The sequence below is a fragment of the Anas acuta genome, chromosome 24 (genome assembly GCF_963932015.1).
Source record: "Anas acuta chromosome 24, bAnaAcu1.1, whole genome shotgun sequence".
Classification (NCBI taxonomy): Eukaryota; Metazoa; Chordata; class Aves; order Anseriformes; family Anatidae; genus Anas; species Anas acuta.
In genome coordinates this window covers 6,159,204-6,186,036 of record NC_089002.1, presented here as the reverse complement: position 1 = coordinate 6,186,036, position 26,833 = coordinate 6,159,204, and the positions used below count along the sequence as shown (strand labels likewise).

The 26,833-nt window shown below is 52.2% G+C and overlaps 4 protein-coding genes and 1 long non-coding RNA gene across 10 annotated transcripts in view; 3 read left to right on the top strand and 2 right to left on the bottom strand.

Moving 5' to 3' along the window:
* The window catches only part of LAMB3 (laminin subunit beta 3), a 39,542-nt gene extending 34,888 nt beyond the window's left edge, over window positions 1-4,654 (bottom strand). The window contains exon 1 of the mRNA XM_068659682.1: window positions 4,466-4,654. The gene's annotated coding sequence lies outside the window, so the exon portion shown is untranslated. The remainder of the gene's footprint in view (window positions 1-4,465) is intronic.
* LOC137843904 (11-beta-hydroxysteroid dehydrogenase 1-like) lies at window positions 2,741-7,898 on the top strand. 4 transcript variants are annotated; one of them, XM_068659697.1, is made up of 7 exons: window positions 2,741-2,881; window positions 3,458-3,547; window positions 4,168-4,298; window positions 4,869-4,980; window positions 5,706-5,891; window positions 6,685-6,828; window positions 7,422-7,898. In XM_068659697.1, the coding sequence occupies exons 2-7, from the start codon at window positions 3,460-3,462 to the stop codon at window positions 7,640-7,642; spliced, it is 882 nt and encodes a 293-aa protein (XP_068515798.1). In that variant the 5' UTR covers window positions 2,741-2,881; window positions 3,458-3,459; the 3' UTR covers window positions 7,643-7,898. The 4 variants fall into 4 exon arrangements, with proteins under 4 accessions (XP_068515798.1, XP_068515797.1, XP_068515796.1 ...); XM_068659696.1 differs by having other exon boundaries at window positions 2,767-2,976; XM_068659695.1 differs by lacking the exon at window positions 2,741-2,881 and adding an exon at window positions 3,174-3,301.
* A 1,313-nt stretch (window positions 7,899-9,211) lies between these two features.
* Window positions 9,212-12,479, top strand: LOC137843903 (11-beta-hydroxysteroid dehydrogenase 1-like). The gene is made up of 6 exons (XM_068659694.1): window positions 9,212-9,346; window positions 9,836-9,966; window positions 10,197-10,308; window positions 10,427-10,612; window positions 10,893-11,036; window positions 11,422-12,479. The coding sequence occupies exons 1-6, from the start codon at window positions 9,259-9,261 to the stop codon at window positions 11,694-11,696; spliced, it is 936 nt and encodes a 311-aa protein (XP_068515795.1). The 5' UTR covers window positions 9,212-9,258; the 3' UTR covers window positions 11,697-12,479.
* On the bottom strand, window positions 10,890-25,289 carry LOC137843907 (uncharacterized). Its single transcript, XR_011089742.1, has 2 exons — window positions 25,064-25,289; window positions 10,890-11,164 (listed from the first exon to the last, which is right to left on the bottom strand). It is a non-coding gene; the product is annotated as an uncharacterized lncRNA (long non-coding RNA).
* Window positions 12,625-26,287, top strand: TRAF3IP3 (TRAF3 interacting protein 3). 3 transcript variants are annotated; one of them, XM_068659688.1, is made up of 16 exons: window positions 12,625-13,124; window positions 15,427-15,718; window positions 16,539-16,653; window positions 17,063-17,114; window positions 17,315-17,339; window positions 17,591-17,620; window positions 17,829-17,924; window positions 21,493-21,564; window positions 21,832-21,972; window positions 22,501-22,638; window positions 22,812-22,947; window positions 23,552-23,635; window positions 23,715-23,774; window positions 24,303-24,451; window positions 25,566-25,841; window positions 26,033-26,287. In XM_068659688.1, exons 2-16 carry the CDS (start codon window positions 15,455-15,457, stop codon window positions 26,114-26,116), a joined length of 1,722 nt encoding a protein of 573 aa, XP_068515789.1. In that variant the 5' UTR covers window positions 12,625-13,124; window positions 15,427-15,454; the 3' UTR covers window positions 26,117-26,287. The 3 variants fall into 3 exon arrangements, with proteins under 3 accessions (XP_068515789.1, XP_068515790.1, XP_068515788.1); XM_068659689.1 differs by having other exon boundaries at window positions 12,625-13,409; window positions 25,728-25,841; XM_068659687.1 differs by having other exon boundaries at window positions 12,625-13,409.
* The last annotated feature ends 546 nt before the right edge of the window (window positions 26,288-26,833 follow it).

Genomic DNA, 26,833 nt, shown 5'->3' with positions numbered 1-26,833 from the left:
CAATTGGCAAAATCCATCCATGCATCCTGGCAGTGAAGTACAGCAGAGCTGCTCCAAAAGCTCAGCTGTGAATTGCTGAGGGAAATTGCAATCATAAAAGCTGGGATAAACCAGGGAGCAACCAGGTGGGATATGTAAGCCGTACAGTCAGTGCTAGTGAGGACTTCTGAGGTGAGCCACAGCGCAGAAACATGTGGAGCATTTAAGACCGAGTTAAACCAAAGTACTGAGGGATAAGCTCTTGAGGAGAGCCACACGTTGCCTAAGGTGTGCAGCATGTTGCTGAAGACACCTGAGGTTGATTTCTGTTTTTCTGTTTCTTTTAGGAATTGTCTGAATGCAGTTTACTCCAACCTGTAAATATGTAGATTTCCTGGTGCGCTAAATCCTAAGGAAAATTGCAGCTGGCATAAGAACTGATACATATTTGTCTCTGTCCTCCCTGCAGCACATCTTTAGAGATCTGGTGTCGGCTTTGAGTCATTGCCCAGGCCTTCAATAACATGAGTACCAAAAACGCAGAGGCCCTCCCACCCAAGCCAATCGCTTCAAGGACATGAGCTGAATGCCTTCAGAGTCCTAGCTTGCTATTCGTAGGCAATGGATGTTTCAAAAGATGCCAGGCTAAATTTAGGGGCCCAGATAAGCATATCAGCCTCTCCCACCCAACACCAAGGGCATTGGGAACATGGAGAGTGGCCAAGACCTGACGCAGCCACAGCCACGGTACCAACAATAACATATCAAGGCAGCAATTCCTGATTTGGTCACACAGGAAAAAATAAATGTAGTGCTTAGGAATGGCTTAAACATCACAGTATTTTCCCTAAACTGGTAGTGAGTGCAAATACCCCGTCAAACCCAGCTCTGTCCTACAATCATGGCACGCCTCCCTCGGGAGCCAAGAGCACATTTCTCAGGAGCGATGCCGTGGCAGCGACAGCAGTTGCAGGACGGGGGCACTGCCCACACGCCGTGCCCAGGAGGCTCCACGAGGCTGCCTGCACCGTGCCAAGACACACACCGACCTGCTGCAGCACGACAGCATCACGTCACCCTGCGCACAGCCCCAGCGTGAGCATAACCGAGGGTAACCCTCTGTAACAGCGATATCCCTGTTGTAAGGAAAGGCAGTAGACCTGCACTCATGATAAAGTACTGGGAGAGCCAGGTGTGAGAAATAATGTTTTAACATCTACACGATAAAGGGAAGCAAGGGGGGAAGAGAAGGAAAATTATCTGCAATTAACAAAGATTTGATAATGGGTTAAAAACAGTCAAATATCACTCAAAAGAGAAAAAAAAAAAAAAAAGAAAAAAAAAAAAGTGGTATTCCAATCTCTGCCAAGTGTTTTTGAGTTCCTGAGCTGCATGCACGAGCCTGCCTAACCCCCAGCCCTGCCCCCAAAATTCTCCTTCCCCGCTGCGCCTCGCTGCCGTGCGTGGCAGGGACCCTCCAGCAGCTGCCCTTTGCTGCTCCGCCAGTTTTTGTCAGAACAAGCTTCTTCGTGCCTTCATTTCCTCCAAGTGAGCTCCAGGCAGCACTAAGTGGAGAACCTCCCGTGTGCAGAGCAGTTAGCACAGCGCTAAGCACTGCACTGTGGAAAACACGGCTGCAAACAGGTGAGCGATGCCGAAGCAACCTGCAGCAGGGAGAAAGTGTCCAGGATAATTCTGGTGAATTATTAATTATTATTAGAAGCAGGAGGCTGCTTCCCCCTCCACCAGTGCTCCATCTCACCGGGCACACTGCAGGCCGCTGCCTGTAAAACTTGGAAGCTTTGGCAGCAGTGGGGCCAGGACCAGCCTCGTGGGTTGAGTTCAGTCACTTGTATCAGAAAATATTTCTCTGCAGTTGCCTCTTCCTGCCCTCCTCTCCCTTTCTGCACTCCCCACCCTCAAGAAGAGGTTAAAAACAAGTTCTTAAGTTGCATAGAGCAAAACAAACCCAGAAAAAGCTTCGAGTGGGAGTGAGGAGCCGCAGCGCCTGGCCGGGTGACAGGCAGTGGGGAGGAAATCCAGGCAGGCAGCAGCAGTGAAGCACAGCCCTGGCTGGGGGCTCCAGGGCCACCACGGCCCCCCCAGTCCTCCCAGGCCACAACAGCATCCACGCACACCCCTCCACCCAGGCAACAACCTAATGCCAGAAATAAAAAAGATCATCTTAAAAGAGCCTCTCTCCTTGCCCACAACACAGGGCTCAGCTGAGGAAGGGCTAACTGGCTCGTTGTTTTCAAGCCAAGGAATGAAATGGCTGCCCCATGATCACGGCTCAAGTTCAAAGCTGCAGGACTCGGGAAAAGGCAGAGTTACCGTACTGCTGTTATCTGACCACAGGCAGGATAAGTGCTTCTTACCAGGGGGTAAGAAGAGACTGAAGTAGAAAGGCATAAATAAGTCTTTAGAGACGTATTATAGCAGGATTAATACCTGAGAGCCCCTCTGCCCTGCTAAGTATGTTATTAAATTAAACCATCTTTATTTTAAAGCTCCGATAGATTAAAAAGAAATATCTTTTAGTAATTCTTTCTGGTTCTGTATGGTATAGGGGTCAGTGAGGAATAAAAACCACCTGCATCCAGTGTGCCTGCGTGGATCAGACCCTGCTGCAGCTCTGGCACTGCCAACAAGGCTCTGGCCGTGGTTAGCACAGCTTCCCCGGGCCGGGGCAGCACGGGATGGAGCACAGCAGGCTCAGTCTCCATCCCCACCTAGCACCGCAGGTACTAGCACTCCACGAGGCAGATCCCAGCGCCAGACCCACGCTAGAGCATGATTTAATCCTATTACGCAAGATCGCTGACATCAAACCTGCTGCTGCCCGGACACAGCACGACAGCGGACACTACGTGTTTTTTCCTTGGACTACGTTCACTCACAAGTAAGGAGGAAGCTGCGAAGCTCCTGCAATACTCCAGGCGGGAGGGAGCTCAGCAGCAAACCCCGTCTCAGCAAAGCAAAGCCTTTTCTGAGCTGGTGGGTACGGGGACGCCCTGCGGGGTCACAGGGCAGGGATGCCCCGGGCAGGGGGTCCCGGTGGCTGCCCCCCCATGCTCAGACCCGCCCGGTCCGGCACCAGTGGGAATAAAAGAGGGGCTTCAGCCACCTGCACTGGGCTGCCTCTGATGTTCTGCGAGTGAAACTTGATGCTGTTCAGCAAAGACACACCTCTTCCAGGGTGTTGTGCGAAATTCTGCATTTTATCGTAGGGACAGGAAATATGAAAAGAGCCGGGCAGAGCTCGGAGCAGCACCGCCGGTTAGGCCGAGGCTCCCCAGCTCCAGTGGGGAGCAGATCAAAGGTTTTGCCTCTCTTAACAACCCCACTGTGATTTTCCAGTGCTTTGGAAGTTGCAATTCCTTCGCAACAGGTTTTGAAGGATTGCCGCTGCTGCTTCCTGCGGGAGCAGCTCTGCAGAGGTTTTATTCCTCCTTTCTCTTTCATGCTCAATTTCCAGGGATGGGTCGGTTACAAAAGATTCTCATTCCTTTTTTGGGACTGGTTTTGGCCTTCTGCTTTTATTCTGCGAGGGAGAATTTCAAACCGGGTAAGTATTAAAAGTAAATCTGTCCGTAAGTAAAATATTAAAAGGCACATCCGAGTGCTTTGCATGGAAACTGTACAGAGCTTGGACCAAGCTAGGTCCAAGCCTTTGTGGCAGGGCTGATAAAGGAGCATTGTTTTAGCAGAGATTCAAACTCAAATTGAGCAAGTAACATGCAGAAAGAGTTTCTGAGGGAGCAGGTGAGGCAGGGGCTTCTGAAATGGAGAGGGCTTTGAACACTTCACGTTCAAGTCTGTAAAAATTTCATAAACATGGCTTTTAAATGTTGGATTTTAAGTTTTGAAGTATGTACGTAGTGGGTGTTTTTTATTGCAAAATAGCTGTGTTTGTTTATAAGTTGTTTTCTGATCCATGAAAAAGCTTCTGAAAGAGCCAAGAACCGTCCCCGTGTTGCTGTGGTCAGTTGGAGCCGCAGCTGCTCCTCGGTGCAGCTCTTCCAGGAGAGGGAGGAGATGGCTCGGTGCGAGACGGAGCACGAGGCTCCGCGTTTGCAGGCAAGCTCGCTCAGCTTGCAATCAACTGCTGCTTGAGGGCATGAGGGGATGTTATTTGCTTTTTAAACAGGGTTTGGATAAATTAAACCCATGTGCCTTGGTCCCCAGAGATGCTGAAGGGGAAGCGTGTGATCGTCACTGGAGCAAGCACTGGAATCGGGGAGCAGATGGCGTACCACCTGGCGCGGATGGGAGCCCACGTCCTGGTCACCGCACGGACAGAGGCCAAGCTGCAGAAAGTAAATGGCAAGCTGAGCACTCACACATGCATGCTCATGGCAGTGCACACACAAACGTAGGCAGGCCAGTCTCACATCACAGGTACACACATAAATACATGTGCATGCAACTGCCCCGGCACAAACGCCAGATGTGCACGGGTCTGTTCACGGGTATGCAAACTTACAGTCTCTGGGGCTCCTGCACGCTCAGAAATCACTTTCCTGCAGGCACGCGCTCTGCACGGCACGTACTGCACTATTTGAACTTGCTTGGTTATGTACACATCTCCCCATATGCACAAGCTCCATCGGCACACACGCCCTCATTCCACTGCAGTGAAATATCAGCTCCTGCTCGCTCTGCACACACGCGGCTCCAACACAGACCGTGCCGATAAAGAGCCGCCTTGGGTCACACGTTCCCTAAAGGAATCATTTCTCAGGCTCCCTTTGAAGCTCAGAGGCTCCAAACACCCCCACCCCAGAAGCCCCGCACTGCAGTTTTGGGGAAGAGGCACGTTTCGGGGAGGAAGGCAGCGCCCGGACCCCGGTGCGGGTGGTCTCTGACGCGCCGTGTTGCCGTCGCAGGTGGTGGAGCGGTGCCAGGAGCTGGGGGCCAGCTCAGCGCGGCTCATCAGCGGCAGCATGGAGGACATGGCCTTTGCCAAGCAGGTGGTGGAGGCGGCCGAGGCCGAACTGGGTACGTCTGCAGCCTGCTCCCCGCCAGCCAGCGGCAGGTTAGAGATGCTGGAGCTCTCCAGCACGCTGCTTTTTGTCGCGTGCCCACTAAGAAAAACTCACTACCTGTGAAGAAAAACGCAGGAGAAATGGGGGTGGGGAGAGGTTTGCCCTAATTCTGCCCCCTGCAGCCCAGTGCTGCCCCTCTGCCCAGCCTGCACCGCTCCAGCACAGGCTGAACTGCGCTCTCAATTTCATCTCGGTGCCCTCGTAACATCCTGTCCCAGTCTCTCAATCCTGGATTTCATCACTGCAGGCTATTGTGGTCTAAAACCACCCGTCAGGCCCGCAGCAGCCTTGCTACTCTGGTCATGGGTCATCACTGCGGAAATGCAATGTTTCAGCTTGGTGCAGAGCTCTCCCTCTCCCAACAGGAGTCCACTGACAACTCGAGAGCAGTCTCCCTTGTGCCATATTATTCGTGTTTCAACCAGGGGAAAAAAAGCCACACCGGCTCTCTTGCTTAGGACAAGTCAGATAAGCCCAGCACATTTCTGCTGGCAGCCACCACCCAGACCATCCCAGCTCTGGAGATGGCAAGCCACAGCTCTGACCCAAAAAACTGACCCCAAAAGACTCTGACCCCCAGGTTTTTTGCCTGCTTTGATTCTGCTGCCAGGAAAGGCTCCGTCCTGCCCAGGGCAGCCCTCTCCCACCACACACTAACGCCTGCTCCTCTGCTTTCAGGGGGCCTTGACATGCTGATTCTGAATCACATCGGCAAGTCGTACTTCAGTTACTTCGATGGGGATGTCCGGCACATCCAGAAGCTCCTGGACATCAACTTCCTCAGCTACGTGGCCATGACTGTCTCTGCCCTGCCCATGCTGAAGCAGAGCGGGGGCAGCATCGTAGTGGTCTCATCCATGGCAGGTGAGTGGGAGCAGGGTGGGGGACATGGGACTGCCATAAAACACTGCGGGCTGGTTTTCGTGAGTAGGAAGCACACAGAGATACCAGGTATCTCAAAGGAGCCAGGACTGCTTAACACACTCAAACTAACCAAAAACAGCAGGTCTTTTTCACATGTTCTCAGTGGAATTTGTTCTCTGATGCAATCTGATTGCCCCCAGCTTGCTTTCGGACTGGCCCTGTAATTAAACCCCACGCCCTGGTGCTGGGCTCATTAGCACAGCTGAGCTTGTATAGCTCCAGTTTTGTGAAGAAAAGTGGAAATGTAATCATTTCATGCTGCATTGGTCCTCTGACTATAGGTCAAGTGCTTGACCTACCAAATATTCTTCTCTGCAAATATTTGTAGAGTCAGTTATTGACTGACCTAATAAACTTCTAAGTCAGGGGACTAAATTAATAACAGCTGTCCCCACTCACAGCTGGCCTGTTGGTTGGTCTTCTGGTGATCAGCTTAGCTCAGTATCCAGAGACAAGAGATTAAACTTTGCTCTGTCTCTCCCCTCTGAGGGTTTCGTAGCTGCTGCCTGCTGCTCATAGCCTGAGCGGAGACGTGAGACAGGCTGTTGGACTTACAGCCATAAAAGAGCTGGACCCTGAGGGGAATGCTTTGTAGTCCTGCTGTTGGTGCCAGGATGATGTTTCCCTAACAGCAAACTCCCTTTGGGTAAAATACTTTATCTGATGAAGTGCAAAACAGAGGCTTACGTGGCCCAGCTTTCCGTGCTTTAATGGAACTTCTCTCTGTGTCTAGGTAAAGTTGGGTTTCCCTTTACCGTCCCCTACTCTGCAACTAAGTTTGCCCTGGATGGATTTTTCAGCTCCTTGAGGCAGGAATTCAGCATCCAGAATGTAAACGTTTCCATCACGCTCTGCATCCTCAGCTTCATTGATACTGGTAAGATCCGCACTGCTTGGCCTGGCTGAGCAGGAACCGAGTGTTGCATTTTCAGCTCCTTACCCTCCCTGCACATCTGGTGCTGCTTTTCCTCTGGCCCTGCCATAGCCCAAGTGCATGCAAAATAAACTCTGGTCCCTGCAGGCTCCTACCTCTCTGCCACCAAAAAAACACTCTCAAAACTAATTTAATTCCCCACACTATATAAAATCAGCCACCGCACAGAGGCTGGCACAGTCTAAAATTCAAATTTAAATGGATGTGCCAGCCACGTACCTCCCCTTAGTCTCATCCAGTGATGCAACAACCAGCTACAGCCATGTGAGCACATGCTGAGAACAGCTTGAAAATCTCTGCGTGTGTTGGACCACAGGGAGGAATGCTGTCTCACGAAGTTGCCTCTGTTTTCAAGTGCATACTGATATGCCCAGTTTTAGTAAATCCTTCCCAAGTTCCGCTACCTCCATTCACATTAATTAAATGCGACGGCCTTCCTCAGCCCCTCGCTTTGCTCCTCACAAGGCAAACTTTGGGGAGAAGATGAGTGGAGGGCAGCCCGAGCCTGATCGAAGCTCCCCTTGTTCCCCGGCTAGAGAGCGCCGTGCGCGCTGCTGCTGACGTGGTCCAGATGTCCCCGGCCCCCAAAGAGGAGTGCGCCCTGGAAATCATCAAGGGGGGTGCCCTGCGCCAGCGGGAGGTGTACTACAAATACGCCTTGACCAAAATCCCCCTCCTGCTGCGGGACTGGGCCGCGGAGCTGCTGGACTACCTGATCCGGCAGCACTACCGTGTGGAGCGCCCACCGGCCGCCTGAGCGCCTGCTTGCTGGTGCCTCACTCATCCCCGGTCAGAGATCTGAGCCTGGGCTTTAAAAGGTTCTTCAGTTATCTGTCAGGTAATCGCATCGCCCAAGAGGGCCCAGCTGGGACAACCCCGCGCTGTGGTACGGGATGTGGCAGCGGGGAAGTGCCCGCGCCTGCAGCATCCCACCCGGTTAGACCCATTCCCTTCCCCTAGACTTGGGAAAAGTAGTAACAAACTAATTATTAAATAAAACTTAATAGCTTTACTGTGGTGTGTTCTGTGTTCGTTTTTTATCCCCTCTTTCTCCGTTACTAAATGCTGTTGTAAATAGGCACAATTCCATTGACTCGCCGTTCTCAGAAAATTGACCCTTTGCAGTAATCCTTCATTGTTTCATTTCAGGAATAACAGTCTCTAGCCTATTTTTTGTTTAGCTTAACGACCAAATTAAATGCAAATCTGTTCACCGGGTTTATTCTTTGGGGTACAGTTCTTGACACGAACGTTGTACAGCAAAATGCCTTCCAGACACACAGAGCTGCCGTGAGCACGGTGCCAGGCACGAGCCTGCAGCCAGCCCAGCACAGCTTCCCTTACCCCGGAGCTTTCACACCTAACCTGGCTGCGGCCACCTGAGCAACACCCATGACATCCCCAACCAAAAACCAGTGCCTGCCTTCCAGCTGTCACCCAGATGAAGAAAGGAGAAACCTCCCTCGGGCCCTTCCCCAGCATCATTTTGCTCCTTTCCTTCTAACGGGAACTGGGAACCGGCATCTTTGTTCTCTTTACCCCGACACCTACTGCTCAAATCAGTGCACGCAGAGCAGGTTTTGCCCTTTGCTACTTTCTCTGCGAAAATTGTTTGCAAATCAGTTCGCCATATGCCCAGGCAGATGCTGAGCAGTGTGACACACAATGCTTGTGAAAGCTGAAGATCTTTATTATTCACCCGCTTGGCTCTTTTACTGCCTTTCACAATCTGCCTCACTGGATTCCTCAAGACTGAGTGCAGTTTTTTAGGTCTAAGAGCCACCACCCAGCAAATTATCAGCATTACACTGATAAGAATATTACACAGTATAAACCTGGAGCACTGATAAGGATCTAGGAACACCAACACCAGCTTTGCCAGCCCTGCTCTCTCTAGGTATTTGTGTGAACCCGCACCACAATGATCACCACCAACCGATAAATCCTTATGGCAGAGGGGAAGGAAGGGAAGCTCAGACGCAGTTTCAGACACAAAGCAGCAGAGAGAGAAAGCTGACTGTCCTGGGAGGTCTGGGCTGGGGGGACACAAGTGTCCCAGCCCCGAAGGCAGTCACCAAACAAGGCACCCACTGCTCCACTGAGCTGGAAGCTCTCCAGGGCTGGTCTTTAGCACCCCCAGAAAACACTCCTGAAATTCCCAGCAGGAGAAGGGTGCAAAGGGACAGCCTAAAGTCCAAAGCAATGCTCTCTATTGGGTTAATGTTTGCTGAATTACAGGAAGCACAAAAGGGAAGTCCAATAGGCACCAGCAGCTTTGTGTAAGCAGCCAGATTCGCACCGCGCTGACACAGCCGCCGGCCTGTGCTGGGAGCTGTGCACTCCGTCCTGCTCCCACCCGGTGCTGCCAGAGGGATGGGTCTGCTCCTGAAGGTCATCCTCCCCTTGATGGGGCTGGGGCTGGCCGTGTATTTTTATTCAGCACCCGAGAATTTCAACGAGGGTAAGTGAACGGGCACGCTGCAACCCCAGCTGGCGAAGCTGCTGCCTGCGTGGCAGCGAGGAGCTGAGCAGCCCGGCCTGAGCTGTTCAAGGACTTTCCAAAGCGCAGCTGGAAGAGCCCAGGTGTGGGGGTGCGGGCTGTGGGGGCAGCACATGGGTGCTGCAGGTGGTCGGAGCCCCCTGTGCCATGCAGGAGAAGCTCACGGGATTGTGCATGGGTCTGCCAGGCTTGCATTCTTAGATCTCAGCACATTAATTAGTTTAGGAAACATGCAGTTACCAATTTTAAACATTTAATCCTTGCCATGAATGATTGTCAGCTCTTAGCATTTCCAAAAGTAGTTCCTGACCGGGCTGGACACAGCTCGAGCCTGTTCAAACCCAGCTGCAGCCCAGGCAGGGTCCGCACCAGCGGCTGCACGGAGGAGCCGCCTGCAGGGGCCTGGGCAGCGCAGGCCGTGCACGGCTCTGAGCTCTGCGTCCTCTCCAGAGATGCTCCGGGGGAAGCGGGTCATCGTGACGGGAGCCAGCAGCGGCATCGGGGAGCAGATGGCGTACCACCTGGCACGCATGGGGGCCCACGTCCTGGTCACCGCGCGGACGGAGGCCAAGCTGCAGAAGGTGAGCGCAGGCAGCAGGCGGCGGGTGCTTCCACTGTGCCACAGAATCGAACTTCAGCAGTCATATTCCTGCTTACAAACATTAAATATTTAGCTCAGGGGGGACATTAAGTCACTGCAGAAACTTTCCTTGAGCAATGTCTCCCCTCTGAAGGTGGGGGGATGCTGTGGGACAGGCAGAGGCGCTGCCTGCCCGCCCCAATCCCCTCGCCAGCGCCGCTCTCGCCGCAGGTCGTGGAGCGGTGCCGGGAGCTGGGTGCAGCGTCCGCCCGCTTCGTGAGCGGCTCCATGGAGGACATGGCGTTCGCCGAGGAGGTGGTGAAGGAGGCCGAGAACACCTGGGGTGAGTGGTGGGTGCCGTCCCTCCTCTCCCACACCACATTTCGGGGCCGTCCCAGCCACCAGAAAGCAGCTTTGTTCTGAGATGCTGGCTGCCACTAGCAAAAGTGCTCTGCTTCCAGGAGGCCTCGATATGCTCATCCTGAATCACATCGGCCACTCTTACTTCAACTACTTTGATGGGGATGTGGACCACATACGAAAGCTCCTGGAGACCAACTTCCTCAGCTACGTGGCGATGACCGTGACTGCCCTACCCATGCTGAAGGAGAGCGAGGGCAACATCGTCGTCGTTTCGTCTGTGGCAGGTGGGCACACGAGGGGCCAGGCTCTCCATGCCACGTCCCTCCCTCTGCCTGCTGCAGGGAAAAGGGCCGTAAGGCTGAGCCACCCCAGCAGGAACCCAGCGTCAGCAGCTGGCTGACATCCTGGATGCATGATACAAGTGCTCTGGGCTTTTACAGCCCCTGCCCTCAGAGATCCTGTATCACACAATCATAGCTACTTGAAGGGCAAGAGGAGGGGAGAGCCGTGACACTTTGTACTTGCCCAGCACACGTGAACACTGATCTTGTGCCTTTGCCCCAGGTAAAGCCCCTGGCCCGTTTGCTGCTCCCTATTCTGCAACAAAGTTCGCCTTGGATGGATTTTTCAGCTCCTTGCGACATGAGTTCATCATAGAAAACGTCAATGTTTCCATCACGCTCTGCATCCTGGGCTACATTGACACCGGTAAGCTCAATGCCACCGGGGCTCGTGGCTTGTGGAGGGCACGTCCAGGTGGAGCCGAGCCCAGCACCACCAGTGCGGGGCTTCACCAGCCCTCTGCCCTGTGCAATTTGGGAAATGGAGTCTCAGCACTAAAAAAAACAACAAACAACAACAACAAAACAAAACAACCTTTGTCTCTGCTACCTTTGCAGTAAACTCACGGGAGGTGGGGATTTATCATCAGGAAAGGGAAAGGAATGGGAAGGATATTGCTATTGCTTTGCAGCTATTCCACACCCTAGCAGACCCAATCCCCAGCATTTAGGGGTTTGTTAGGGGAAGCTACAGGCACCCCGGTGCCCGCAGCAGCCCCGCTGTGACCGAGCTCTCTGCTCTGCCCCCCCAGACAGCGCCGTGCAGGCGGTCTCACACGCCATCAAGGCAGCCCCGTCGCCCAAGGAGGAGTGTGCGCTGGAGATCATCCGCAGCGGGGCCCTGCGCCAGCACGAGCTGCACTACCCACCCGGCATCGTGACCGGGATGCTGCTCCTGCGTGGCCTGGCCCCCGGCTTTCTTGACACCCTCATCAGGAGCAACATCGTCGTGGAAAACGTCCAGAGAGCACCGCCATCCCACGGCGCCAGGGTGCCCCCGGCCGGCTCCCCGGGGTCGGGGCGTTAGTGCGGTTCCAAGTGCCCGGGGTGGCCCCGCACTGACGCGCCCCATGCACAGCGGTGTCTGCAGAAAAACCCACCCCAAAACGGCACATGGGGACGCTTTGTGAAGACAGCACAGCTGGGAACATGGGGCCCCTCCGGACCTGCCCACGCAAGATGGGACACCAGAAAACAACGACATGGCACAAAAACATCTCTTTTAGTTAGGACGCTTGTAGCTGGCCTCTGCTGATCAAGAGGAGTGTGCAGCAGGGCTCCCCCTCGCCAGCCATTCTCTTCCCCTGGCTCCACAAAAGCCAAAAAAATCCAGAAATCCACAAGGCTGGAAACAGAGAGGGGTTTGGGAAGCATGCTCAGGCCGTGTGCTTCGCTGCACGTGTTCTCTGCATTTCATTGCATCCCTCTCAAAGGGGGGATTAAGTAAAAGGTAATTAACATGAAAGGCAACTGGGCCCGCAGAACACAGCCTCCTGCTTCTGAGGGAAAGATGATAGGATTCAGAATGGCTTGACTGAAACATGAAAATCTTCAGTGACCTAATTAAAATTAGATATTTTTTGGAAAAAAAAAAAAAAAAAGCAAGAGTTATTTAGACTTGGGAAGAGGATTATAAATCAGAACTGCATGGGTTGAGGGCAAAGGGGACCGGGCTCCTGAACAGGGATTTAGGCCAACCCGTGCAAAATGCCCAGAGAAAGCCACAGGAGAGGGTCTTTGAAATGGAATATTTTTTTCCTGTATCCTCTCTAGGATGGTCTGTGGAAAAAATAAACCTTACATTCCTTTATAGCATCTCTAGTTTGAATTTTGTTCCTTCTCCACTTGAGTATGCGCAGAGCCCTTATCAGCATGCAGCTGGTTAAACCAACCTTGCTGCATGATTTGCATTAACACAGCTTTCACTTCTCTAAAGACCTTAATGAATTTCTGCCATTTGTGACCTCCCCTCAGCTGCTTAAATATACTTTTTTTTTTTTTCTTCTCCTTCCAATCTGCAAGAGGCCTTCAAATAATAGCATTACTGCACTTGGCTAAGTCTGGATTTCTTTACCCCAAAGCAGCCTGGAGAGATTCGGTCAGCCGGTGCCACAGGCAGCTCCTGGGACCAGTGCTCAGCCTCCAAGTGTCAGAGAGCGATAAAGGGAGATGGCCCAAGAGATAGCCGCTGGCTCTGCATGGAGGGAAGCCGCAGCCTTTGGCACCCCAAGATAACCCGGTCTCCCCGTGCCAGGCGCGCGCACCCCCGGCCTCCCCGCCCGCCAGCAGGACAGGAACCGGGGCTGCGGCTTCAACGTTTCCTGTTTGACAGAAAGAAAAAGGGCGAGGGAGCAGCACCCTGAAGTCGCTAGTACCGCGATGACAGCGGCAGTGCATTTGCACCCCACAGCACCACACTCGCCCCGCTGCTCCGCGGTGGCTGAGTAGGAGCCGGGTAAGTGCCCGCGGCACCGGGGCTGCCCTGCTCAGCGCTGAGCACCTTTTTTCCACTTTTTTTTCACCCCGCTCTCAGCCTACATGATTGACACGGGGAGGCTGTAACATGAACCGGCAAGAAACAATTTTTTTGTTTGTTTCCCTTGAAGCAAGAAACGTTAACAACTTGGAAAGCAAAGATAGAGGACACGTTTGTTAATTAGAGAGGGTTATTTGGGGTAACAGAAGAAGGAAATAAAGTATTAGCTTGTCAAGAAGGCCTCAACAGCTTGCTCAGCTTGGGGTGAGTAATGGACCGTGCATTTCTTTAAGCTTTACCTTGCTTTAAAGCCCATTTTGGGTTAACCCATCGGTGGGATGGCTGGGTGGGCTGGGCGCGGGGCTGTGCTGCTTCCCACCGGAGGAGCCGGATGGCCAAGGCCTGGGTGCACCGTGCAATTAGGCCACTTCTAAAATTACGAAAACCGAATCAAAAAAAAACACTTTTATCATGTCCTGAAGAGGTTGGAGCAGGTTTGTCTGCAGATACGTGTTTTGTCCCAAGCCGTGGAGCTTGCTGGGTGTTCAGGCAGCGTGCTGTGGGGTGCAGGTGGGTGCCCAGGGTGGCTCGGTGGGGTGAAGCTGCTCGCCCGGCCCCGCCGTGCCCAGCGGGCGAGGGGACGCAGGCGTGAGCATGGAGGGGAAAGGCCCAGCTGGGCACAGCAGGGTCATTACGGTATGGACACGAAATCTAGCACGAAGATAAGCTGCTTAGCCTCTCGTGGCCCCAGACCCCTTCATCTTAAAGTGCCTGGTAGTAAGAAACACCCAACCAGCGCAACACTGGTGGGACCCTTTGGTAAGCTTAAGGTAAAATTAGAGACGCTTCAGAAGCCATTTGAAGCTTCAAAGAGCGGAATATGCAAACAACTATGAATGCAGGGCTCAGCAAGCGCCGCCTCCTCTTTCAGGAGCGCTCGGCTGCAGGGCACCACGGCCCCACGCCCCGGCGGGCCGCGCGCTTGCGGCAGCGTGCTGCCGGCTGCTGCAGCTTCCTGAGCCCCGAGCAGGATCAGCCCCGGCAGCGCTGAGCACAGGCCCCGCAGCGAGCTGCAGGCACTAGCGACGTGCCTGCATGGCAGCACAGCCCAACAGCAAAAAGAGCGAAGGAGCAGATCTTACCGCAGACTAAAAAGCATGGAAGTGTTGCATGCGTAAATGGATTTTTACTTGCTCACATTTTCCCCTCCCATTAGATGTAATGACTTCCTAATTGCTTGAGACAGAGTGACACCAATGAATTTTCTCGTTTTTTTTTCCTCCTTCCTACATTAACATGGCTTACTAAACATGAGAACAAAACCCCACACACAACATGGCCCCAGGCTGAGTAGGAGCAAGGCGCAGAGCCCAGGACCCTCCCAGCCACGCTCCCAGAATGGCACAGGGACAACGAGCCCCTTCCCTGCTGATCGGCGAGGGGCAGGAGGGGATGAGATGCTCGCTCGAGGGAGGAAGGACAGGATGCTGCAGGTGGTTATCCCTCAGCTTTCTCTTTGACTGATGCAGAGGCAAAGGTCCAAACACAACCAAAGCCTTGTAAAAGGGAAAGCACGGGTGTCTGGCAGCCATGCAAAGCTGGAGGACAGCAGCACCCGGCAGCTGGGCTCTTTGGGGAGCAGGGGCACCCCGACCTGCAGGGCACTGCCAGGTCCTGCACCCCAAAACACCCCTGGCCCCACAGCCACAGGCTGCACACAGGAAGGCAGCCACCACTCAGAAACACCACACCACTGCTCGAGGCGTGAATTACTCAATGGCAAGGCTATTTTGGGAGCTATTGAAAAAGTAGGACAAAAGATAGGCACACTTTATAACTTTACTACAGAAACAGCAGCAGCTATCGTACTTCCTGTGGCTCCATCATTTTCTTTCGGTTGGCTAAAAAAAAATGTAACTGCACGCACACAAAAATTTGTCTAAAACACAGAGGGGTTTTATTTTATAGGGAAGAGAGCTCTCCCAGAGGAAGCTGTGGAAGCACTACTAATTGGTAGTGAAGGCAACTTCATGAGGTTGAGCTCACTGTTTGCAATTCTGCTCCAAGCATCCCCTGGGTCAGCAGCCACCCCACCAAGGAGCAAAACCAGAGCGGGATGTTTTATGTCACCAGCATGTACAAGCTCATTTTCCACCAACACCACTCACATCCACTGGATAAGAGCTCCAGAATTAGTCCGCCTACAAATACCTCACATTTACTTAGTCTTAGAAACGCTTGTTTTTCACTCAAATCCTGTCTCATCCCTTGGTTTTAGCAGGACGGAGGCCTGTAGCGGTGGCCCCAGCATGATCAGCCCTCCCGAGCGGGCCCGGCCACGGCGCACGGGCGAGAGCTACGAGGAGAAGTGCGAGCGGCGGCACGAGACGCGCGAGGCCTTGCGGCGGCGGAGCCACCCGCCGAGCTGCCGTAGGCCCGGGCGGACGGCGGAGGAGCTGCCTCAAAGCCCGCGGCAACGCGAGTTCCTCCGGAGGAGGAATCTGTCCAGCACCACACTGGAGGTTCCCGGGGGCCTCCATGTGCCCGCCCCCAGCCCGCCCGGCCTGCTGCAGGTAACGCCAGCCCCGCGGGCAGCTCCGTTCCTCTGGTGCAGAACTGAGCCAAAGTGCAAAGTGAGAATGCACCCGCAAAAACCCCGCGTTTCCTTACACACTGCGGAGTCAGGCACGGGTAAACAGCGATGCCTCCCTCCCAGCACGTTCCTTTCCTGTTTTCCAAGCTCAACTTGAACCAGATGGAGTGTTACTGCCATTGCTCTAAATACAGCCCCGCGTCCTAGCTGCCAGACTAGTTTTGCACTCACATAAATTACTTTTCCCTCATGAAAACTGCGCTCTGAACACCTGGCTTCCCCCAGCACCTTCTTTATCAGGAAGGAGGACACTCTGTGGCCCTGCTGCCTGCCCAGTGCTGCCCAGCTAACGGCAACCCCGAGAGTCAGGAGATTTACAGAAAGGCACAATTGCAAAACACCCCAGAGTCAAACAGATTTCCTTCTAAATTTGTATCCCATGCAAAATGAATAATTCCCCTGGCATAGAGCAAGTTCATCCTAGGGGCTTTGTGAACTTACGCTAGCAGAGGCAGTGGAAGGCGAGATGCCGGTGGGACACCAGCACACCCTCAAGCTCCCCTTTCAGCACATGGGCACAGAGAGCTGCTCCCACCCGGCAGGCTTTCACCTGCTGGTAAAAGAGTTTTGGTGCTGCTGCAGCCAAACCAGCAGGTCCACATTGAAGCAGCCCTGGTTTCTCAGCATCTCTTTGATGCTCTAGCACTCCCTAGCCCCTGGAGGTACAAATCCTGACCCAGCCGTATCTCCTTGCCCTCTGTTTTGGAGAGATCCTGACACAAGCCACCCTTTTGTTCCAGCGCCCATGGAGCCACCCTGCGTACCCCACTGTGCTCTCCCCGCTCGGCCTCGGCAGCCCCCTTGACATTTCAGCAGAAGCCACCCCTGTGCCACGCGTCTCCACGAACACCCGAGGTAGGTGAGGGATGCTCAGCAGTCACAGGACAGGAGCTGAGCACCTTTCTGGTTTTGCCATCCCGGGCTGAGCATCCCCACCAGGCTGCAGGCGTTAGGAATATCTCCTCGTCAGCCAGCCCGCAGCTCAGTGAGCAGAGCTCCCCAGCAGGTGCTCGGGGCTCCCTGCAGATGCCCCAGATTATCCTGGACACACAGGCTAACTGCAGGCTGCAGAATTATACTTCTCTTTCCCCCTGAGCCCAGCAGCTCTCTGCTTCTTGTCCCTGCTGGGCTGGGTGCTGGTTACCCCCCTCTCCCCCCCAAGACACAGTGCCCTTTTGGAGAGCTCAGCACACACTCACACAAAGAGCTCCAGGGCCCCTCCATGGCAGGGCATCGGGCACATCCTCTTGCTTTATTTTCACAGGAACTCAGACGCTCACAAGCACAGGGGTGAAAGACTCGAGCCAGCAGACAGAGTAAGCCACGTTCCCTATCCTGCCCTGCGCTCTCAGGCCCAACGAGGCTGCCTTGCAGGGCCCAGCCCGTGCCCGTTCCCCGCATGAGCTCCATGAGCATCCACGCACTGCTCTGGCTGTGGGGAGAGGCTGGTGCCCGGGCTGCTCCAGAAGCCTGCATCACCTTCACCTCACTTACATGCTTTCTTTTTCCATTTCAGCTGTGGAACAGCGGTTTTAAATAAGGTAAGCAAAGCACATGGATAATGACTAGACTTGAACTCCTGCAAAAGAGCACAGTTACTAAAATTTCTGACCTGAGCACCAACTGGTGCTAAATTTCTGTGGTTTCCTGAATAACGACACGGCTACTCCAGGCGCTGCATGGCAAAGATGCCATAAGGACCTGCAGAAAGAATTTCCACTTCCCTGGAAATGTAGATGTTTGTGAACTGAAACAATCCTGTGGACTGAAATATTTCCCCTTTCCCTTCCAGGAAATCATACAGCTGTCCAGCTACCTGAAGGTAGGCACCACATGCTGTAAGCACTTCCCTGGAGAGCAGCCCTTGAGCAAGTGCAGCCATGGGATTATTTGTTATTAAACAACGGGGTGCCACGTACCCAGTGTTAACACTGCCAATAAAGCACACAGACAAGCTGCCAGACCTGGGGACACCCCGAGCCCCAAGGGGCCCCCACGGGGCCACCTGACTCTGCTTCGCTTCCCTGCAGGAGGCCCTGCACCGCGAGCTGCTGCTGAAGCAGAAGATGGTGATCCTGCAGGAGCTGCTCTCCACGCTGCTGAAAGCCTCCGAAAAATCCTGGCAGGTACCAGGCGGCTGCTGGGGCTGGGGAAGGCTTTGCCACGGCAGGGATCAGCTTGCCTGCACCAACAAAAACCCCGCGTGCCTCCTTTTCCAAGCTGTAGCTCGGCCTGGCCGCAGTGCTGTACAGGTTGGAGGTGCTGCGGGTCTGAAATGCAGCAACATTGCTACCTGGAAGACAAGGCACCATGTCGGACTGGAAGCAGCTGCTTGCTTTTCCCCCTTCCTTGCTCTCCCCTTCCTTTTCAGGGCAGGTTGAACACAAACTCAGAAAGAAGTTAGGGGGTTATGTTGCTTGATTTTGTTCCTATCATCCCCTACAAAAAAATGCAACAGCATTTACCTTGCTTTCAGATTAACAGAAGGTGTAAAACCCTTCTCTTCTGTAAAGTTCCAAGATTATTTATTTATTTTTAAAGCACTCATTTTTCCCACCTTTGCTCAAGTAAAAAGACAGTAGAAGTAGTTAAGTAGGGGAAAAAAAGTAAAAGAAAAAAAGAAAAAAAAAGACAAAGAGTGAATCCAAGCAACCACCTTCCACCTTGTTTTTCTCCCAGTCAAGTCTTAGACATTTTGAACCAAATTTTCCTGGCCAAAGTAAAAATTTTAGCTGCTCCAAACTGGAGAACCTGCCCAGCCTGGGGTATGCTGCTGAGCTGTGGCCAAGCATCGAGCCTTTTCCTCATAACTCAGACAAAATCCTACAGGCAGCACTGAGCCAGGGCTTCCCCTCCTCCTCATTGCATCAGGAGGTAAGAGGAAGGTGATGAATTTTAGGACTCATTTTATGGTGACCCGTGAAGTGCTTTAAGTAGGGTTATTAAATCAACTATTAATATACCATTTGGTGTGCCATCAAAAAAAAAAAAAATGGTTTGAAGATTCTGTTGGGGCAGAAAAGCAAATGATAGGATGAGATGCTGTAAAAAAAATGTGTTAGATGCACTGTGGTTAGAAACTTCCGCCTTCGCTTGCTTCTTCAAATATAATGCGAGCAGGAAAAAACACTGACACACACTGCAGGAAGTAGCCATGAAACCTCAGATTAGAAACAGGTGGGTGCACTTTGCTTCTTGCTATCTCTGCCAAAGAAGGGAGGCTTTGCTGCTGATCTTGCCTTCAACCTTTCATCAAGGACTAAGAATTAGCTCGCTGCTGGCTCTGCACCACCTGGGGAAGAAGGCAGGGGCTGTGCTGGGAGGGGGCCGGAGGGGCAGGGGCTGCTCGGGAGGTGTGGACGGGTACAGCAGTGCAAGTGGTGTCCGGGTGGGCTGCCCTGTGTGTGCTGCAGCAGCTTTTAAATCCTTCCCAACCAGCCAGCAGTAAGTCTTGAAATGGCCACATGGATGTTTTTTGAGTTATTGCTCATGTTCCTGGGTGATTCTCATTTGATGGAGCAAGTGAATGCTGTGCAGGAGGATGGGAGCATCGTTACCCCGCAGGGATGGGTGCCCCGTTCCTCCTCCCTGTGGTTTTACCTCCAGGCTGGAGCCTGTCCCACCACAGGTCCGGCACTCAGACCCCATCAGTTGTACAACTTGCTTCGTTTGTTCAAAAACACTGCCAGGTGCAGGAAGCTAAGTCAGTCATGGTTGTTAAGAGCAGTTACCTCTGAGCTGTGCTCTTCTTAAAGAGAATTATTCCTTTAAATCATTTGCATCCCTTTCTGAGCTCTACAGTTGAGCCTGGCTATTGGAAATGTCTTGGAGCCCTGCCAATTTTAAGCTCTTTGTCATATCCAGTGCATTCCTGTGACTTTCTGGACCCATTTTTCTAGCACAGGCATCGTGTTTGGGCAAACTGGAAGTCCTCCAGAAACAGCACTTAAAAATTATCGCTTTAAACTAGCTATTTAAAATGGCTAGCAGAAAGGAGTATCAGGGGAAATTCCCCGGTCACAGGACAACCAGACCACTGCGGCTGCTGGCCCAGAACAGTTTTAAAGATGTGTATGGCACTTGAGTGACAGCCGCAGAAAAATGCAGAATGGTTTTAAAGCAAAGGTTTTTGGAGCTGCTTAGGCTGTAACTTCAGACTCGAGGGCTTCGGTGAATTCAAATCCAGCATTTGCAGGCGCACATTTTGAACACCAGCCCCAGTCCTCTCCTCTGACTGCGTTTTTGTTCTTGGGCTCTCATGCAAGGATCCCCAGGTGGTGTTCAAAAACAGCACCACGTGAGACACTGCAGAAGACAGGAAAAAAACAACCGCCATCTGACAGCGGTAGCAATAAGGTTTTGTTATCGTGGGGTGGTTTGGGGAGTTTTTTTTCCTGGGGGTAGTGGTGGTGCTTTAAACCAGCTCCTTTCATGTCCATAATCATCGGTACAAGGGCTTGCCCAAGATTAGCTCACACAACTTTTCTGGTCAGAGGCACGACTGCTCACGCCCTCCCTCGCATGTGCACAAGCCCACTCGCCCCTCGCCGACACGCTGTTCTGGCAACAGGCAGTTTGTTCCATTTAGGGAAATCTCCATACCGTATGTTCTTTCACCAATTTGTAAGCTGTATCCTCATTAAAGGAGTTTGCCAGCACATTTCTGCTCCCAAGCGTAGGAAGGGCCTGGTGCTCCATTGCCTGGTACTTTGCAGAGTCATTTACATCTGTGCACAAGGGCTGTGAACCACCACCACCACCCTCCCCTGCGAACCTCTGCAGAGAGCAGAATGAAACGCACTGCAGAGCAAAGTTAGGCATTAAAGTCTACATTTAAAATTGCTTTTCAAAATTCCACCTACTTTCTAAGGGGATATAGCCTTCAGGTTTTGTTGTATTAACTGAACTGGGAAGCTTTATTCTTTGCGACTGTAAACTGACTTCTGTGCAAATCTGAGCAGTGCTAAGACACCAGAGAGTCTGGTTTTGCTTGGGTCTGACAGCTCTTCCCGTAACATCAAGGAGCTGCTTATTCAGAGGCCTGACTTCAAACAGCAGCAAGCAGAGATGATACTGATGTTCTCAGTATCAGCGGTGGAAAAACAGCCTACGTGAACCCTTTGCTAGAAATTTTTATCTGAATTTGCATGCAGTCTGGTTTCACAAAACCTAAGTAAAAAGTCTGACTAACACCGAGAGGAGATGATAATAGGGAAAATGAATCACCACTACTGCCGTCCGTCCCCCTGCCCAGCTGCTCGATGTCGCAAGGCAGACCCGGGCCATTTCCCAACGCCAGCAGCAGGAGCAGAGCCGGCACCGCCGGGCTGCAGGCACCGAGTGGTGCAGGCAGGAGCAGGGAGCATGGCCTGCAGGACAGACAGTGGCCGTGTGTCCGACAGCCCCATCCCACCTGGTGTGAAATCACTTCATCATCTTTCCTTCTCCTACTGCAGGCACCCACACTCTGCCTCCGCAGGGTTTTCCAATGCGTAAAGGTTTTCCTTCCCCCGTAACCCACCTATTCTGGGATTGTGAAGGATTATTTGAGCTCTAAGCACTGAAAAGATTTTGACCAAGTTTAGCCACAATACAGAAGAAAAGGGAGATAGAGAACAAACAAGCTAACAAAACATCAGAGGCATATTGTATAATTTTTGATTTACACACGCTGGGCCAATTGTTTTTCCCCAGGGTCAGCTGAATGAAGACAAACTGAAGTGCAAACTAAGGGCCCTTGAAAATCAGCTGCAGGCCTGCACCCAGGTAATGCCCGATTCTCTGAGAAACAAACACGGGTGAAGAAAGGCATGAAAATGAAATACTGAATCATGTAATTAGGTCGGGTCTCAGTTTCTAGAGCAATCTGATTAGATATGGATCTGAAAAGTATTTCTCCTCTTTGCTGAAGCAATGTTTCACAGTAAATTAACAGTAGCGCTTACACACTGTGGATTTGCTAACATTCAGGCTTAGCAAGATTAGGAATATGCCAGATAAGACCCTTCGAGCACTTCTGTTCCTCCATTAAAGAGTTACTCAAAGGAGTGCGTGAAGAAGATCCTGATAGAGATGGAGGACCAGAAGCAGACCTACGAGCAGAAGGCGAAGGAGGCTCTTCAGAAGATGCTCGAGGACAAACTCCAAGCAGAGCAGCAGCTGCAAAACTCTCAGGTAAGAAATGTGTTTTATACCTGATTGTTTTTTAAGTTACTGAGCAAGGTCAGTTTAGTGCCAACCTGTGTTCACGTAAGCCCCACATCAGGTTATTAAGAACAGCACATCTGGAGACACACACTGCTGCTTGGCAGTTCGGAGTGTGTTCCCTTTGCTGCCCCACTCCTCACCCCATCCCCTCCCCATGCCCACCAAGCCACAAGCCGCACACAGCATCCAGCACACGAGGTCTCTGGAGATGCTTTCTCTGGCGTGATTTCACATCAAAACAGCTTTTTTCCCCAGGAGGCATCCTGCGGATCAAAGCAAACTGCTGGCAGGCATTTTCAGGACACTAACCAAATCGTGTCCCAAGCCCTACCAGCCTTCCCCGTCCCCACATCGTCCCATGGCATCAGATCCATGCCAGGTTACGACAGGTTGGAGCAGCGTGGGGCTGGGGCAGCGTGAGGCTGGCCTCCCCCTGGCCTCCCGCAGCACGGTCCCACAGGCAGCAGGTCCACCCGTGGTCCCCGCTTCCCCCAGAGATGCCTGGAGGTGACGAGGGAGGACCTGGCCCTCTGGAAGGTGCACTACACCACGCTCAAAGCCGAGTGGACCCAGATGACCAAGACACAGAGTGAGCTGGAGAGCAACCTCCACATTCTGCAAAGCAAACTGCAAGTATGTCAGCTCCCCTGCGGGAACGGCACCATCACCCACTGAGCCCGCTTTTCCCACCTAATTAAAAAAAAAAAAAAAAAAAGCCACTTTGGTGAAGCACAATTACTCTGTCCTCCTCGATTTGGGTGCCCCCCTCACGTGCCCCTGCTGACACCAGGCTCCTCTCGCCCCAGCACACAGCGGCGCAGAACGAGCAGCTCCAGCAGGCCCTGGACCGCCTGCAGCAGGAACATGCTGAGCTCCAGCAGCGCGCCAGCGCCCTGCAGGAGGACAACCAGCTCCAAGCCGAGCACATCAGCACCATCGAAGGTACCACACAGGGGGACGGGGACGCTCCTCCCAGTGGAGGACAGATATAAAGCAGATACTCGTAAAGGCCTGATCCTGACAGCCAAGCACACCCAGAACTATCTTCTTCTGAATGCATTGCACATCTCAGCTTGCAGAGAGCCTCTGGTTTCCAAAAGGGCTCCAAGCATAGCTTCCAACCAGATTAGAGGCATTTCAGGAAAGCCAAGTGACTTCCCAAGAAGACAGAGTGGAATGGGAAACCTAGAAAGTCAGCCATGAGAAACAATTACTGATCTCTATTTTAAAACAAAATTAAGGAACACCAGTTGGGTGGCAGTTCAGCTTTCACAATAGTCTCACTCAAATGGGTTTAAAGCATATTCAATTAACTTATTCATCATTTAAGATAGAAGCTAGAAGAAGCTACCAAAACTGCAAGTGTAATTAATAGCTAAAAAGTACATTCCTTCAGAGATTAAATTTCAGTGGACCCAACAATCTCTGCTCCACTTTACACATTTGGAGAAAGGGAAATCTGCCATACTTGCATAAAAACACATGGAGATTTGTATCAACCCTGATTTTCTTATTATTTCAGGTTTTCTTACTATTATTATTTCAGGTAAACTGCAAAAAGAACAAAATCAGAAGCTAACATTACAAAACCAGAAGCTATCCTTGGAGGTGACAATCAGCCACCTACACAGTAAGTAACACAAAGAAGCACAGCACGAAAGACCTGCGTTGGTGCCGTGGCCACTGACGGTGACTTTTTATGTCCTCAGACTTGCTGCAGAACCAGACCAACGAGCGGAAAATGCAGGAAGCGATGGTGCAAAGGAAAGGTCAGCAAACTTTCTAACTCCCATCTAGCACTCCTCTAGCTGGACATGGGAATGTTAAAAGTGACTCTAGGAACAGTTTATATTTGTTTAGAATAAATGATTATTTTAAAACTGTGTGAAATTGGTTATATTTTGTTAGTTAACTTTAAATTTCAAGTGTATTTATGATGGCAAGTACTTAAAAAAATAAAGGGATTTCATTGCAAATTCTACTTCAGTGGCTATACTTTTTTAAAAAAATATAGATTTATAGATAGATTCCAGTTTGTAACTGCAATTACAGCTGTACTTGAAGTAATAAAAGGCATTTTAACTCTCCTTCCCTTCCATTTCTGGCAACTACTTGGAAATACTCCTCTAAAGATGATTAACTTGCATCTGCAGGAGAGGCAAGGCTATGATAACTAACTCAGCTCCTCTCTGTGCATAGCATGCAAATATTATCTTTAAACTGTGCTGAGTATACAAGATACAAAGCAAACTGGAAGCCAGGACCTGTTTCTCATCAGAAGCCTGACTGTTTTCTAGATCAGGTTTTCACCACGCAGAGCCCACCTCTCCCTCCTGCCAAGGAAACACAAAATGCTCTGTTAAAGCACCCTGAGGAGGAGGCAGAAGAAAGCCTGAAGGCTGAGATGCAGGAAAGGACATCCCAGCTTACAGCAAAGGAGAACGAGGTGAGGAAGCACTGAGTCACGGCTGGGATGGAGTCACCCCGCTAGGGACTGAGCTCCCAGGAGCGAGCAGGAAAACAACGCATTAAAGCTCCTGAAGGCAGCCAGGGCTCCAGACTGCTCCTGGAACCTGCTCCAAGGATTACCTTTGCTGATTTTTTCTTTTGATACCAGCCTCAGCTACAGCCCACAACAGGTGTGCACAAGGCTGGGGCACTGAGCAGCTTTGTGACCAGGGGCACTGCTTCAGCAGCTCCGGCTGAGCCTCTGCAGGTGAACCCAGTTCAGGGAGAGAAATAGGGAAAAGCCAAAGCAACGCTTTAAGAGCTGAAATCCTGAGCACAAATGAATCAGAGGAAAAGAAAAGGTTCACAGATAACACGAAGGGTCTGCTAACACTAAAAAACAAGACAAACCAAACAAACAAAAAAACAAGAATGTAAAACTTGACCATAAAAAACTCAGAGTTTCCTGACCATGCAAGTTTCCTCTTGCATGGTCTCTCCCGTATCAGAGACTGCTTCAGGACTCAAAACCACAGCACAAACTGCGCCCTCTACCCGCCACCAACAGTCCTCTATTTCTTACAGTGCAATTTAGGCAATGGAGACTTACGAAAATAAGATTTGCAACGTTCCATAGCAGACCTGAGAACAGCACAGGAGGAAAAGTTGTCCTACAGCCCGACCCCAGTGAGGGCACCAGCAGTATCAGGCATCGCCCTGCCCCAGCTGGGGACGGAGTTTGTAAAAGTGCAACCCCAGCAATAGGGACCAGCTGTGGGGACCAGCTGCAGGTGCTGGGGATGCAGGGCAGCTGGGACCCAGGAGGTGGCAGGGTCTTGCACCGTGCGGCTGGTTGGGACTGAGGGTGCTCTCTGGGATCTGGGGACGTGCAGAGTGACCGAGGCACCCGCCCTATACGTTCCACTGCTCTCACAGAGCAAAGTGAACCCCCTCCCATGATTTTTTACCTCCTGACTTACACACAAAAAAATAGCTATTGCTGTTTTCTCCCATGAAAGACGGCAGCAAAAGCAAACAGGTCACGGGACGGGAATAACCATGGCACGGGCTGCGTCACCATGTAACCCTGAAATCTGCTCTGTCCCGTGCAGGTATATGCGGGCACACAGGTGGCAGAAGTGAAACTCCCCCATCACCAGGCTGCCCGTGCACAGGCGAAGAGCCACGGCTGCTGCGGGAGCCCTGCCGGTCTCGGTGTGCCTGGCACCGTGGGGCTCGCTCCCGCTAACGCCCCCGCTAACGTCCCCTTGCAGTGCCAGGAGCTGCGCGCCGAGCTGGAGGCCCTGAGCGAGGAGTACCGCTCCTGCCTGACCAGGCTGCGCCAGTGCCGGGATGAGCTCAACCACGTCCAGAGCAAGCCAGCGAAGGTGGGAGATGTTCCTCACCCCAGCCCCGCGGCACATGGTCCCAGAGCTTCCCTGTTGTTTGTTTCCACACGGGTCTGGGACAGTTCTCCCGTTTATCCGGGCAGTGTTTAAAGATGAATGACGTCTGTTAGGAACAATGAGAAGTTTCTTCTGCCCACCAGCTTCCTGGTAATGCTTGCTTCTCTTTGCAGAGACAGCGTGGTAACTGGCTCCCTCTTCTGCTGGCAGTGATAGCAATGGCCATGGCTGCCTTCCTCGCAAACTACCGACCGTGAGGCACCTTCTCAGCGACTTCTGTTCAGAACTGACTTCTGCTTCACCAGCAGCAACGAGCGATGCACCTTCGGCTGCTCTTGTACTTACCCTGGTTCGTACCCTGGGCTGGGCTCACTCCAGGCAAACTGACACAGCTCCAATAAACACAGGGGGATTGCCCCTTCCCTTCACTGCTCTGGTTATTCTTCTTCAGCTCAAGATTGCACTGCCCAGTTCCTGCCCTGAGGGACAAAACCACCCAAACTGACACTCAAACAGCTCATGGGGAATGGGAGAGACAGGGCAGCAGAGAGCTGTTGTCCCGTGTGTTTGGGAACCATGTGTATATGTTTAGAGGAGTACTCAGTTCACTTCATTTATTGTCTCTGTGCATGGGAAACACAGAACCCCAGACCATTTCTTAATGCTGACAAAGAACCAGTCCTCAGAGGGGCTTTCTGTATCACCCCCATGAACCACCCTCCCCCTGTCCCAAGTTCAGCCACCATTCCTCCAGCCTACCAGCGGCCTGTCTCATGGCAGCATCCCCACACCTGTGTCCACTTCCTCATGGTCAGTGCCACATTAATTCAACAGACAGTGTCTTTTATCCCCTTTTGGAGCTGTACAGCCAGTTTTATGGCAGCACCCAACCCTTGTTCAAGTGCAGGTTCAGCTATGAGGTGTGTGACCACATTGTATGAGTACTAAATACAACATGGAGCCTACAATAAAGT